Genomic DNA, 13,546 nt, shown 5'->3' on the forward strand with positions numbered 1-13,546 from the left:
CGGATGAAAGACCTGGTGTCCGTGGCGCCCGATGCATACGCACGGCCGTGTATGAAGACGTCGAGGCAGCCGTGTACAAGTGCTTCATCGACGTTCGGTCGCGCAACGTCCCGTCCGCCCCCATGATCGAACAAAAGCAAAGGACATGGCTTTTCTCCTTGGCAGGGAGGATTTTCAAGGTGGCTCCGGTTGGCTACAGCGGTTGAAAGAAAGGCACGAGATTGTCGGCCAAGCGGTTACTGGCGAAAGCCGAGCTGTGGACTTCGACAGTGTGAACAAATGGATGCAAGAAACTTGCCCGACATTACAGCAACCATCCGAAACTGCTTCAAACGTGCTGGCTTCCATGTGCCCGGTGATGACTGAAAATTCTGTGAAAATGACTCTGAAAATGAGTGCCATGAAGCCATTGCCGGTGTTGCCGAAGTTTGGAGCGAGCTGTCGAAATTTCCTGAAGCTGTTGACGGATCAACGGTCGACGAGTTTGTGAGTGCAGATGATGATGTCGTGACCATGGATGAGATCGAAAACGAAGACTGCATTGCCAACATCGTACCGAGCACAAGTGAAAGCGGGCACAATGAGCAAAGCAACGACGATCCTTTGCCCACATCCTCAGAGGTGATTGGTGCTCTCACACTAGTCCAGCGCTTCTGTGCGAATGTGGAAGGTTGCGGCCTCACCTGCTCCGACTCTTTAGACCATGTTGAGAAATGCGTGCTGTCGCAGGCAGCGAAGTTGCTCAAACAGAAAAAAATGGAAGACTATTTCAAGCGCAACTAAGCTAGCTTCGTCAATAAAGTGCTTTTATGAATGGTATGTGAATTTATGACGTCCAATTCTTTAGCAGGCTTATATCGAATTATGCCCTATATCGAACTGACACGCGTTTTTTTGCGAGTTCGATATATCCGGTTTTGACTGTAGTTTTTGTCGATGGACCTCAAGACTGGCTACTGGCAAATCGAAGTCGACGAGAGAGACCGGGAAAAGACTGCCTTCATAACACCAGACGGCCTGTTCGAGTTCAAGGTCATGCCTTTTGGTCTTTGCTCGGCACCTGCAACTTTCCAGCCTGTCATGGATACAGTACTGGCTGGCTTGAAGTGGCAGACTTGCGTCATGTACTTGGACAGCATCGTTGTGTTTGCCTCAAACTTCGATGAACACCTATGGCACCTTGAAAGTGTAGTTCAAGCAATCAAGAGCTCTGGACTCACCCTGAAGCCAGAAAAGTGTTGCTTTGCGTATGAGGAGCTCTTGTTCTTGGACCACGTGATAAGCAAGTCCGGAGTACGCCCTGACCCGCAGAAGACAGTCGCCATCGCTACATTCTCGTCACCTGCCGACAAGAAGGTCGTGCGTCGATTTCTCGTCCTGTGCGCATATTACAGGCGGCTGGTCAAAAACTTTGCCCGCATCGCCGAGCCACTTAGTAGCCTTACCAGGACCAACGTCGAGTTCAAGTGGGAAACGCCGCAGGAGGAAGCATTTCAAGAATTAAAACGACGCCTTCAACACTAGAGTTTCCAGAGTATAATTTTTCACTTTAAGCTAGTTTATTGTTTCACTTTAGTGTCGCTTTAAATTATTTAGACTGAATACGTGAAACTTTGAGCATGCGTCATCTTCCTGAAAAGTTTGCAGCAAAGAAAGCGCAAGCCACAAATTTGACGTCGCCACCCCTCAAAGTAATGCAGCAACAGGCATCGAAAGTCGCTCCGAGACATTCAGGTCCCTATAGGATTACAAAGAATGTAGGTGCTCATGACAGATCCCATGGCAGGACCCTGTCGAGGGATAGCCGATGCTGACCAGCTGACAGTGTACCATGAGCCGCAACTGGACATGCCCGCAATGGGTTCACGTTCAAGGGGGGGTGGGAGGGACGTGTAAGGACTGTGTGGCGGAGTCGGAAACCACAACAAGGCGGAGAGGTGGTGGCAGAGCCATTATCATCAGGCGGAATAAAGTGTATGTGTTCACCGAGATGTTGTGTGCGTGCTTCATAACCCCGTTCATTATCTCTGGCATGTGAGTAGGAGTCGGAGTGTTTACCGCAGGCACACTGTTAAAGATGACACTACCCTCACATTTTGCACCACATGCAAGGTGCGGAATGGCTTATTCATGTGTAGTGACGAGTCTCATGTCAGTGCCGGACCATGAACTTCCTCTTCTTTCTTGCTTGACGAACGTTACAAACGACGTGCTGCTCTTCTCTCTGTTTTTCCTTCCTCTCTTTCACTCTTGCCACCTCCGGTGCACTTCCTCTACTTTCCGCTCTCTTGTTGCAGGATAACACTTGACGTTGTTACTGGAAAGACGTGTCCGTCTCGTACAACCCGGCTCTCTACATGCATAACTTAAGTGTGACACTTGATATCACCCATGGGCATTTAAGTTGGCTAAGCAGCCCTAAAAGCTCTCTGCACAAACATGTACAGTACATTGGAATCTTAGCAAATGGAAATGGCTCAAACTTGATTGATGCTTAAAACTTCCTCCAACTTGGTTGGTTTTGTATTTGCCTTCTGTAGTCTCTCTAAAAAGTAATATTCCTCCTATATGGAACCTGTCTTTCCTGTCCTTTCAGTTTCAGGACTCTGCTATACACACAAGGTGCAAAGCCCATGGGCCACACCTTAAGATGTGCTGGAAATGCATAAGCTATGCTTAATGTTTGCATTTTAACACGTGTTCAGTGACTGAGTGCTTAGGTGTCCTCTTGCAAGCACCTGCTGCGGGTGCGGAGGCTTAATAAGCAAGAGTGATTGGTAGTTTCACCTGTGAAAGAGCGTCTCTATGTCCCGATTGGTGTTTTTAAAACCTTTCGTCTCCTTCCTCCGTGAGGGTGGTTTCCCTCGCAGGAGACGAGTACCCTTTCTAGCGAGCAAGGAAACGAGAATCAGCGCGTGGCGCCAAGCGACGGGATTGAAGGGGTTTTAGCCCTTTGCGATACGGCGTCCTCGTTTGGGGACACGAACTCCATAGGCGCGTCCCACGCCACGTGTTTCTTCAAATGTCCTGAAACTCAGTGTGCACATGCGTGCACGCTTCCTGGTTGGATAACTAGTGGTCATTTAACTTCATTGTCCTGCGTATTGCTGCTGAGGATCACTTTGCTGGAGGCACTACCGTGTTAGACGATCGTTCGACGTGCCGCGTTCCAGGACCAACGTCAAGAGTATTTTTTTTCTCCTCTCGAAACAAATACAACCAAAAAAGAAGGTATGCATGCTTTTCGGGCCTAATAGTCGATTCTTTTTATGCAAGTATTGAAGCTGACTAATGGCAGAATAATTAGATAATTAGTTACATGCGAATTAACATCAATTACTCAAACTCACACAAAGCAACACATTCGTTCGTTTTCTTTCCTGGAATGTAATAGTGAGTGCCTTCGAATCATGCCATGCGAATTTGACGCATTTGGACACAGTGGATCATAATGCGTGTCTGAAGGGGTTAGAAAAGGGGCAACGGTACTCCCTCTCCACGTGGCTTGTTGGTTCCCACTGCCATTCCGCGATCGTGCCAGCTTAAATTAAGGAAAGGAAACGAGTGTGCATGCTATCCCACAAACGTAACTGCTTACGATGCAGGACTGGCTATAATGCTGTTTTTTCTGACTCTCATTTACCTTGCCATAGAGCTCCATGTATACGCATACTTCCTCGTGATGAAAGACCAGTTACAATGCAGTTGCCAGAAAATTGTCAGAAAAGTGAGTGAAGGGGCATGGTGCCTAGACGACGAAGGAAGCCGTTGTTCGGGCCGCTGGCCATGCGCACGCTCCTCTCCGAATGGGTGCTCGCATCGGCCTCAAGTTTTAGCTGTTCGGTTTTCTGTTGGGGAAATAGTTGCGTCGTGGTAGAGTGCAGCCATCGCACATGCGACCTCAATTCCCCATAGATGACAATGCTTTAAGACACAGTGGAGCTTTCGCCTTCGCCACTAGCAGGGAGACTTACAAGCTTGGTTGACTTTTGCAGGATAGTTGCAGCGGCTGTTCTCCCAACTGCAAACCGAAACTTCGTTCACGTGTGGTGCCCTTGGTTTAGCTCGTGAATGCGATCTCTTCTATGCCCAATCTCCGTGTTGTCTTTGGCAAGCTTCCCGTGATGGCATGCCAAGTTGCAACCTACACGCTAGTCCTAACGAGCACCAGCTGCCTCGTCGGTAGTGACCGCGGACAATCGAAGTTGCGGTTTGGTGCCAAATAAGAAGACCGTTCACATTTGTTGCATTTGGAAGAGGGCGATTTACATCTTCAACGAAAGCGTGCATGTGTAACACTCGAGTAGTGGTTCGTGGCCATCACTGTTTTCGACATCGCGCATGCACCCGGAAAATCAAAAGCGTGCAGAATTTCAATGGCCGTTCGGCGTATAGCTTCTGCACAGTGTGGTACCGCAGTAAAGTCTAATGCGAGAGATTCTACCATAGCTTGCGAGCTGCCGTGGTCGGCCTGTGCAAGATGTGGTGCCCCAGGCCAGCTTTTGAACAATTGCGTTTGTACACCTTGTAAAGGTGTACAAACGTATGGTAAAGAAACCAAGGTGGTCATTGTTGACTGTGTGGTGTGTGTTTGCAGTCATTAGCATGCCAGTGTGGGCTGCCATCCAGTGACAATGACACTTGCCATGCAGGAAGATGACCGGGAGTTGAGCCATCTCTTGGAAGCTCTTGAGTCGGGAGCACCCCCACATGGTGGCATTGCCCTTGGTGAGTGGACTGCCGTTTGAAGTTGAGCAATGCTGTGGCATGCAATTCAGAAGAGGCAGTCGATGGCCGAATGTTTGCCACATAAGCAGCTGTCAAATTATTTGTGTATAATCTCTAATGTCACGCACGTTGCTCGCTCTCTTCATTGTGTGGTAAGGATTTGCGTTTCACTCATCTATATTTGCAATATTGCTTGCATTTTAGTTCCTTGTGAAAGTAGAGATTTCTAGAACTAGGCCACCCAAGTGTCCTTGCCTGTCTTAAGACCTTCACCTTGCTCGCATTCTTTTATATGCCCAGCACTTTGTTTTGCTTATTTGTGGTGAGCCCAAAGAAAATTTAGCCCTGAGTAAATGTCGGACTTGCCTTGCGGACTGAACTGCTATGAAATTGAGGCCAACTAATTGACAGTCAGTCAAAACGAAGGTGCAGACGCCACACAATGCCTCAGCCGAGGGTCAACCTGTGGGCGGGTGCAATGGTAGTAACTTCTGTATATGTTGAAAACTGGGACATCTGCTCATAAAGCACTCCTTTGGGCTAGTTGGTACAAGTTTAATGTAGTGATCCAAAGGAATCGGTTGGAGAAGGCGGAGAAGAAGAGGTAGAAGGGGTGGAGGAATGTAAATAAAATGGCTGAAAGCAAACTGCTTTCGTTGGAACTTTATATTTGGCGCAGCCTTTGACAGGATCCGGAAGATGTGGGTGACCTTCTACCTCACACAGCGGGACGGCGAGCCACGGATCGCAGGCTACGAGCTAGACGGCGAGAACTTCGTTGCGGCGCCAGAAGAGATGACAACACCTGGCCGAATCGAATCCATCGCCACCATTGCCAAAGAGCCAATCAGCGACGTCATCGCCAGAGGTACTGTGAAGATAAATGTACCTTTTTCGGAGTTCGAAGCCTGGGAAAAGGAAAACACCATTAAGGAGCAACCACCGAGCCATTCTGATGCAATGACAGATACGTCAAGCTGGTCGAACGCTCTTTCTCAGTTCACTTGGCTGCAAAAGCAGCAACTACAGCACCAGCAAGCACTCTTGACGGTTCTGGCATCAGACAGGACTCGTCACATGACAGTAAACCCGGACAGCTTTGACGGCAGTTCCGGTGTAGATTATTGGTTGAACGCATTCGAATGTGCATGTGAGCAGAATCATTGGTACATGGACCGCGACAAAATACGAAATATGCGAGCATGCCTTTCTGGAAATGCCAAACAATGGTTTGACTTGCGTTTTGCCCAACACAAGGAAGATTCATGGCAGTCATGGAAGGACAGCTGTGTCAGTGCCTTCCGAAAGAATGCAGTAGAATTATGGGACAAAGCCATCAAGTATGAACAAAACAGTGACAACCTAGTCGACTATTTCTTCATAAAACAACAATTGCTGTATGACGCTGATCCGAACCTTCCAGAATCATGTGTCGTGCCACTTATAATACAGGGAATGAAGAAAGGAAGTCGAATGCAAATGGAACTCAAGGCACCTGTAACCTCTGAGGAGCTGCTTCATCGCTTGCAGTACATTAGTTCTGACTCTACAGATGCAATCGGGTTGAAAGATTCACCACCGCAACCAAATGAAGCAGGATCCTCTAGAAAAGGTGTCTTCCCGTACGAGAATTGCGTGACAGATCAGCCGTCACATCAATTCTATGAGACTGACACTTTACTTGGAGAATCGTTGCATAATTGTGTGCAGGGGCATTTAGTGGAGCGGGAGACCGTTTTTATTGTAAGCCCAAACATTCTTTTCGCTGCGATGGTTGTCAATGGTTCCAGCGTTTCAGCGCTGATCGACACAGGTGCTTCAGTGAGCCTGATTAACGAGGACATAGTACCTAAAGATGACATCTGTCCAGGAAAACCAATCAGGGTGTGTAGCTATGACGGAACTTGCAGGGAGTTCACGAAATGGACCGAGGCAGAAGTTCGCTTCAGAGGCCGGGTAGTACGGGTGAAAAGCCTCGTAATGTCGGGTGTTAATTTTGATTTTCTTCTGTCCCGACCCGACATGAAACTTCTGAAAATAAACATACTGTGGAACGATGTCATAACAACTGACAATGTCGAAAGTTGCTCCCATATTAGAGGAACGCATCCTAAAATTGTAAAGTGCGCCGAAGAAGTCACGTCGAAGTACGCGGAACTCATTTCTGTTGGCACTTATCCCACAGCTACCACAGCAATCGAAGTTCCTTTCGAACTACGTGACAAAAACGTCGTAAGAAAGAAGCCGTATGCCTTGAGTCACGAGAAGAAGACTTGGTTAAGACAGGAGCTTCAAGGCATGCTAGACGCGGGCATCATTCGACCATCCACATCTTCGTTTGCGTCACCAATTACGATCGTGCCCAAAGAAGATGGATCGTTCCGGTTATGCACAGATTACCGACTCATCAACCGGCAGACAGACTTGTTTCCTTTCCCAATGCCAAGAATTGATGAGATAATTGATGAGACCGGCGGGTGTGAATGGTTCTCCAGGATAGACTTGTGTAAAGGATATTGGCAGGTACCTTTGAGGGAAGACACGAAGAAGTTTACGGCGTTCGTTACACCATTTGATGTGTACGAGTACAACCGGCTCCCGTTTGGGTGGAAGAATTCAGGTGCATTTTTCCAGAAAATGATGAATTCTGTACTGAAAGATTTCATTGGGAAGTTTTGTAATGTGTACGTCGACGACATCTTAGTTTATTCAAGGACCAGAGACGACCATGCGATCCACCTGTCGGCAGTGCTGCAAGCGCTCAGTGATGCACAACTAAAAATTAATGCAAAGAAGAGTGAGTTCTTTTGCCGGACCGTAGTATTTCTCGGCAGGCGCTTTGACGGCAAGACAAAGAGTACCAAGGAAGAAAGTGTGCAGCGAATCAGGTCTCTTGCGAAGCCCCATGACGTTCATTCCCTTCGTGTGTTTTTAGGTCTTGCAGGACACTTCAGAGCTTTTATAAAAGACTACGCTAAAAAGACGAAGTGTCTCACCACCTTAACACAGAAAGGCGTCCCGTTCATGTGGTCTGACGAATGTGAACGAGCCTATTCGGAACTGGTTACAATCATTTCTTCTGACCCTGTGCTAACGCTGCCGGATTTCACGTTACCCTTCGAGCTCTACACCGATGCTTCACACTACGGAAGTGGAGCTGTTCTTTACCAAAGAGATGACAAAGAGCCGGCGTCCCGACAACTACAAGTAATCGGATATTTTTCGTACACATTTACGAAAGCCCAAATTAATTACTGCACCACAGAGAAAGAAGCTCTGGCAGTTGTCATGGCCTTGAGATATTTCAGGACATACTTGGAAGGCAGATGTTTTAAATTGTTCACCGACAACCAGGCCTTGACTTATCTGCTTCATCTCGCACAGCCAAAGGGGAGAATTGCACGATGGACAAGCGAGATCCAACAGTACACCTTCGAGGTAGCTCATCGCCCTGGACAAAATCACCAGGATGCTGATGCCTTGTCCAGACTGCATATACCACAAGAAATAGAAGCTGAACACGTCAACTTTATAAAGCTGTGGGAAGGTACAGGAAAATTGACATTTAAGAACGGAAAGGTAGACGTGCCAGCGACAGAAGTGCAAGCTATTCTGAGGCTGTACCACAACAGTCCAGAATCTGGAGGACACGATGGATTTTGGAGAACGTACAGAAAGCTCACTGCAAGATTCACTTGGCCGAACATGAAAGCGGATGTCGCTAACTACATTAAGACATGCCACGAATGCCAGCTCTTCAAAGCGAAGTTTAGGCCACGAGGGAATAAAATGGTAATGCCGGTATACTCAGAGGTACCTTTTGAAGTACTTCACCTCGACTTTGCGGAAGTCAAGAAGAAAGGCGAGGGCGTACGAAAAACTCAAGCGTTTTTGGTTGCCGTGGACGAGTGCACACGATATGTTGCTGCTAAGGCCGGCCGGGAAGATGCGAATTCAGTGATATCACTCCTGGAGCGGAATGTGTTCAAGGATGTCAAAGTTATTGTTGCCGACAATGGACCAGCTTTTCGAAGTCTTAAGCTTTGACGATGGGCAGAAGAAAGAGGCATTAAATTACGTTTCCCAGCACCATACCACCCTGAAGCTAATTCCCTTGCAGAGAGGATGATTAGAGACTTGAAGATGTTTATGTCTTTATACCCAGACTTCAAAGGCGGGTGGAAGTGCGCTCTGGAGGCGGCTGTATCCCATCACAATCGCTCCTATACTGCAGGACTTGGATGCAGTCCCAACTTTGCGGCTTTCGGAAAATCAAGCTGGTTGCCTGCTGATCAAGAGCTTGGGTTGGTTGACAAGATCGTTCTCAAGGAAAAACCTATGGCGGAAGAAAAGAAACAACGATATCGCCAGACGGTGAAAAGGAACTTCGATAAGCGTCATCGATCAGAGATACCCGATGTGCAGCCTGGAAGCATGATCCTTGTGCGCAAAGGTCTTGACTCGAAGTCTCCGTTTACGGGTCCCTACTTCGTCACGAAGATCGCAAAACAACAAGGCATACTGAAGACAGTTTATTACCAGGGACCTCGCGGCAAGATCGAAGAGGCGTCGCTCGCAAATATACTTCCATACCATCTCCGGAGAGATGAAAACAGGAGCCTGGGAGGATGTAGTGATCCAAAGGAATCGGTTGGAGAAGGCGGAGAAGAAGAGGTAGAAGGGGTGGAGGAATGTAAATAAAATGGCTGAAAGCAAACTGCTTTCGTTGGAACTTTATATTTAACATAGGTTGCGGAATATTGCGCTGCATGTGAGTAACAGGGGGGACACTAACGGAGACACAGAACAACACAACCAGAACAGGTGGGCGCAAACTATCAACTGTATATCTTTCATAAGGCACCACCTGAGGCTGCCCCACGAAATAAGGAAATAGAACGAGGGAAGGGGTGAAAGTAGGGGTGTGCGAATATTCGAATATTCATATTCGATTCGAAAACCGTGTATTGGAAAAGATCAAATATTCGATTTGATTATCATGCGGAGAATAACTCGTCTTTCACATTTCCGCTGTGTTCCAATAGCTAAAAACTTTGCCGAGAGGGGCGATAAGCATCGGAAATGCACGGAGGCACGATATCAGCCAGCGACAAGCACACCAATATGTATGACTTATTGCTAGTGAATCTCCAACGTGTTAGATTCGGAGCGCTGTTGGCACTCGTGTAACCATATTGCACGCTTTTCATATGGAGCTGTAATGTGCCGCACTACCACATACATGCTCACTATGTGGGACCTCGTTTGCAGAAATGAAAGCTAACCGCTGCCGCGTTGTCTCATCAAGACATTGCTCGATAACGCGTGCTAGAGCCGAAACATCATCGGCGCACGCATCGGTTAGGAAACATGATAGAGAGTGGCAAAAAGCGTTCTAGTGGTAATTTTACCACGACATTGCATTTATTAATTTCCTTTTTCGAAGAAGTGGTGCATGCGAGCAGACACAAAGTACTTGAGATTGCAGAGTCAACATACTGGAGTGGCTAGAGGGGTCTTCATAGGGGCCTCCCCAACTTGGGATTTTATTGTTTAGTTACGCCGCGTTCCCGGCAGGTATTCTTTATTTATTCAATGATTACCCCGCTTAGCCCGAAGGCGCTGCAGCAGGGAGGTTACAGTAACAAGAAAAACACACCTTCATTGATACAGCACACTTGTTCACTTAATAAGGGTTCCATTCGTTGATGGAACGAACAAAACACGAATTAGCAAACAAATTAGATCTCATACGATATTCTAAAACTTTAAAACAATGATCATTGCGCGAAGTGACGCAATGAGGACTGTGAAGGTACATTTCTTTTCGAATGCTGGCTTTACTATGAAATATTTGATATACCTAGGAGCTTTAAATGCAGTTTCCTTCGACGGGATGAGCGTAATTCCTATCCCAGCTCACTTTTCATATTGGTGCAAATCTCATTTCTTGAGTACCGAGTTAGGACAAACCTTGCAGCTCTGTTCCGTATTTTTTTCGAGTTTTTCACTTCAAGTAATTTGCCAAGGGTCCCACACGGCACAAGCGTATTCAAGCATAGGGCAAGTGTATGTTAAATACGCTGTTGATTTTAAACATGCCAGTGCATGTCTCTGGTTTCGCTGTATAAAGTTTAATGACTTGGTGGCCTTTGTAACAACTGAATCCACTTGAGCATTCCATGAGCAGTCAGCCGAAAACGTTACACCTAAGTATTTATACTGTGGTTTTTGTGTTACCATACTATTGTTGATAATGTTGTACCACTAGCAGAAATTAGAAAGGCTGCTGAGAAAATAGAAGTATCCTTTTAGAAGAAAATTTGCGTCAGTATAACATTTACGCACGCTGTAGTGCAGATACGGTGAAAAGAACAAAAAAATAACTTGCTATGTAGCTATGTCAACAGCCAACCTAGATGCAAGCGAGCTCGCCAAGCGCGCCTGCTCATGCCAGCCGCACTCAGTCCCGGTGTGCAATACAATGTACACAAAACAATTCACCGAAGTCATAGACAAGTTACGCGCTTGCCTCCAAAGCAACTGTGTTCGAAATAATCCGTGAACATTCCTGAATTATTCTATTACAAAACCAAGAACATTTAGCAAAGCTGTAAATAAATAGGGGTAACTTACTTGGCCGCGTCGAGTAAAACGTGTTCGACGGAATGAACGCGATTTTCAAACGTGCCCACCAGGCTCATCGCTTGGTCAATTTCTCTCATTCTCGGCCAGATGGCAGCACATGGTTTTGCAATGCATTGTACAAGAGGACTTTGCGAATGCAGCTGTTGCAGCCCTGCGCTAACACTAAGAATGAGTGTGCAATATATTGTACGCTGGGTCTCACGAGGATATAGGTACACTGTTCTCGTTTCTTGTTTCGTTTGTCTTCTATTTTTGGTTTGAGCAATGGTGACGACAGCATGGTGGTCACTTATTCCTTCCTGGAACAAAATTTACTGAATTCACCATATTTGGCGAGTTGCAGAAAACAAGGTCCAATGTATTAGTGCAACGTGTTGGAGTAGTAGCATGTTGGATTAACCCACAGGAATCTACGATATGTTTCATTTCCAGGTTTAAGATTCCACCCGCTGTCTTCTCACAAGTTCCGTCACGCCAAGATAGGTCAGGCAAGTTGAAGTCTCCCGCCAGAATGAACGTGTGGCAAGAAGCTTCCAAAACAATTTCAGGCAAAAACTTTAACGCGGTTACGGACGAGTTAGGAGACCGATAGAAAGGGCCTGCTACGAACGAGGAATTGTCTCGCGTAACTTTGCACCACACGGATTCTACTTCTTCATGACCTATATCTAATTCAGATTAATTGAAAGAGCGATGGACTAAAAGAAAAACGCCCCCACCTGCGCGGGATATATCTTTTCGATGAGCAGTAAAGTCGCCTGGAAACACTTCGCTATCTATAATAGAAGGATCCAGCCACGATTCAGTTCCGAATACTAGATCAGCTTTTACAGAGTCGATAAGGGCCGCGAGTTCGTCAGCTTTATTGACAACGCTTCTACAGTTCACTATTGCAACCCGCCATCTTGGGCTGCTGCGACGCACTGGACGCTGCTGCCGTAACTGGAGTGCGAGCCGAGTAGCTGCTCGTTTTCTTCAAATGCTGCGTTGGCTTTTTGTAGCGCCTCCCAGTCACGTGCAATTTCTTCCGCCCTTTGCAGTGTGAGGGCTTCCCCACAGGACAGCAACTTGGCCCTGACATGCTGTTCACATATTCTGTCGTCGTACGTAGCTCCGAACTTGCATGACACGGCATTCTTTGAGTGCGGTGACGAAGTTGAGAAACGTTTTGCCGGGTAGTTGTTTGCGGCTTGTGAACAGGTGCCGCTCGGCTAGCACGTTCGTTGTCTCGGCGAAAAGCCCATCCAGGAATTGTAGCAACGTGTTGTACTTCGTCGTCACCGCGTCTATCGACGCCGTGCCCGAGTCCAATGCCGTCGGTGTACTGGCCGTGTGCGTGTGCATTTGGGACGCCTTGTGTTTTGAGCTGCTCCTGCGCCACAAAGTATTTGCGTTGTCCCTTGATGCCGAGCGCGCAGAGGAGCGCTGACGCATGTTGCTCATCTTCCCAGCCGCTTCCGCCGGCCGCCTTCAGGTGAACCTGGAAAATTTTTCTCCATAAATGCCATGGAATGGGAGGCGTGCCGGGCACGTCGAGGAATGGAGGAAGGTTCGCAAAGAGGGCAGCCATGCATGCAGGTAGCAGTAGGCCCAAGCAGAATGGAAGTGGCATTGTTCAGTAGTCGGAGCAGGAACAATAGAATTTCAGGCCGACGCCCTTGTAGCGTGCAGGAAGCCAAAGCACCAACGCGCAGCAGAAAATGCGACTTGTAGCGTAATGTCGCGTACGTGTATGTCGTGCTCTTCCTGGCGTCGCCTGTGGAACCGGGTTCAGTACCTTGTCGCCATGTGTTGTGTGGGGCAGGAGCGCGGCGTAAACCCTTGACAGGCTGACGGAGAGGTCGAGCGACGGGAGGGCACGTAGAGTGACAACTCACAGACCAAGCTTCGGTGAGACTGACGGGAGACTGCTCTCCCACGTTTATTGCAGACGGTTTTAGGAGGGGGAAGAAGGGTGATTGGTCAGCGAGGCATGGGTCACATGACCGCATGGCCACGCCTGGTTGGTGGCGGCAAACAGGCACGGGTAAGGTCTCTCTATTTTTCAAAGGTAGCGCATACTCCTCCTCTCAGCACCGTTTCCTCCTCGTCAGGCTGCCATTATTGGGCGAGACTCTCAAGGCGCTCCCGGCCCGCATGCGGTGCATCGAAGCGCTTGCTTGGAATTGCT

At 47.7% G+C, this 13,546-nt stretch overlaps 1 protein-coding gene across 2 annotated transcripts in view; it reads left to right on the top strand.

Moving 5' to 3' along the window:
- The window catches only part of LOC119389872 (aspartate--tRNA ligase, mitochondrial), a 338,524-nt gene that overhangs the window by 258,938 nt on the left and 66,040 nt on the right, over positions 1-13,546 (top strand). For both annotated transcript variants that reach the window (XM_037657287.2, XM_037657295.2), the window contains exon 17: positions 4,653-4,728. In XM_037657287.2, coding sequence (XP_037513215.1) covers positions 4,653-4,728 — 76 coding nt within the window. The remainder of the gene's footprint in view (positions 1-4,652; positions 4,729-13,546) is intronic.

The sequence above is a fragment of the Rhipicephalus sanguineus genome, chromosome 1 (genome assembly GCF_013339695.2).
Source record: "Rhipicephalus sanguineus isolate Rsan-2018 chromosome 1, BIME_Rsan_1.4, whole genome shotgun sequence".
Classification (NCBI taxonomy): domain Eukaryota; kingdom Metazoa; phylum Arthropoda; class Arachnida; order Ixodida; family Ixodidae; genus Rhipicephalus; species Rhipicephalus sanguineus.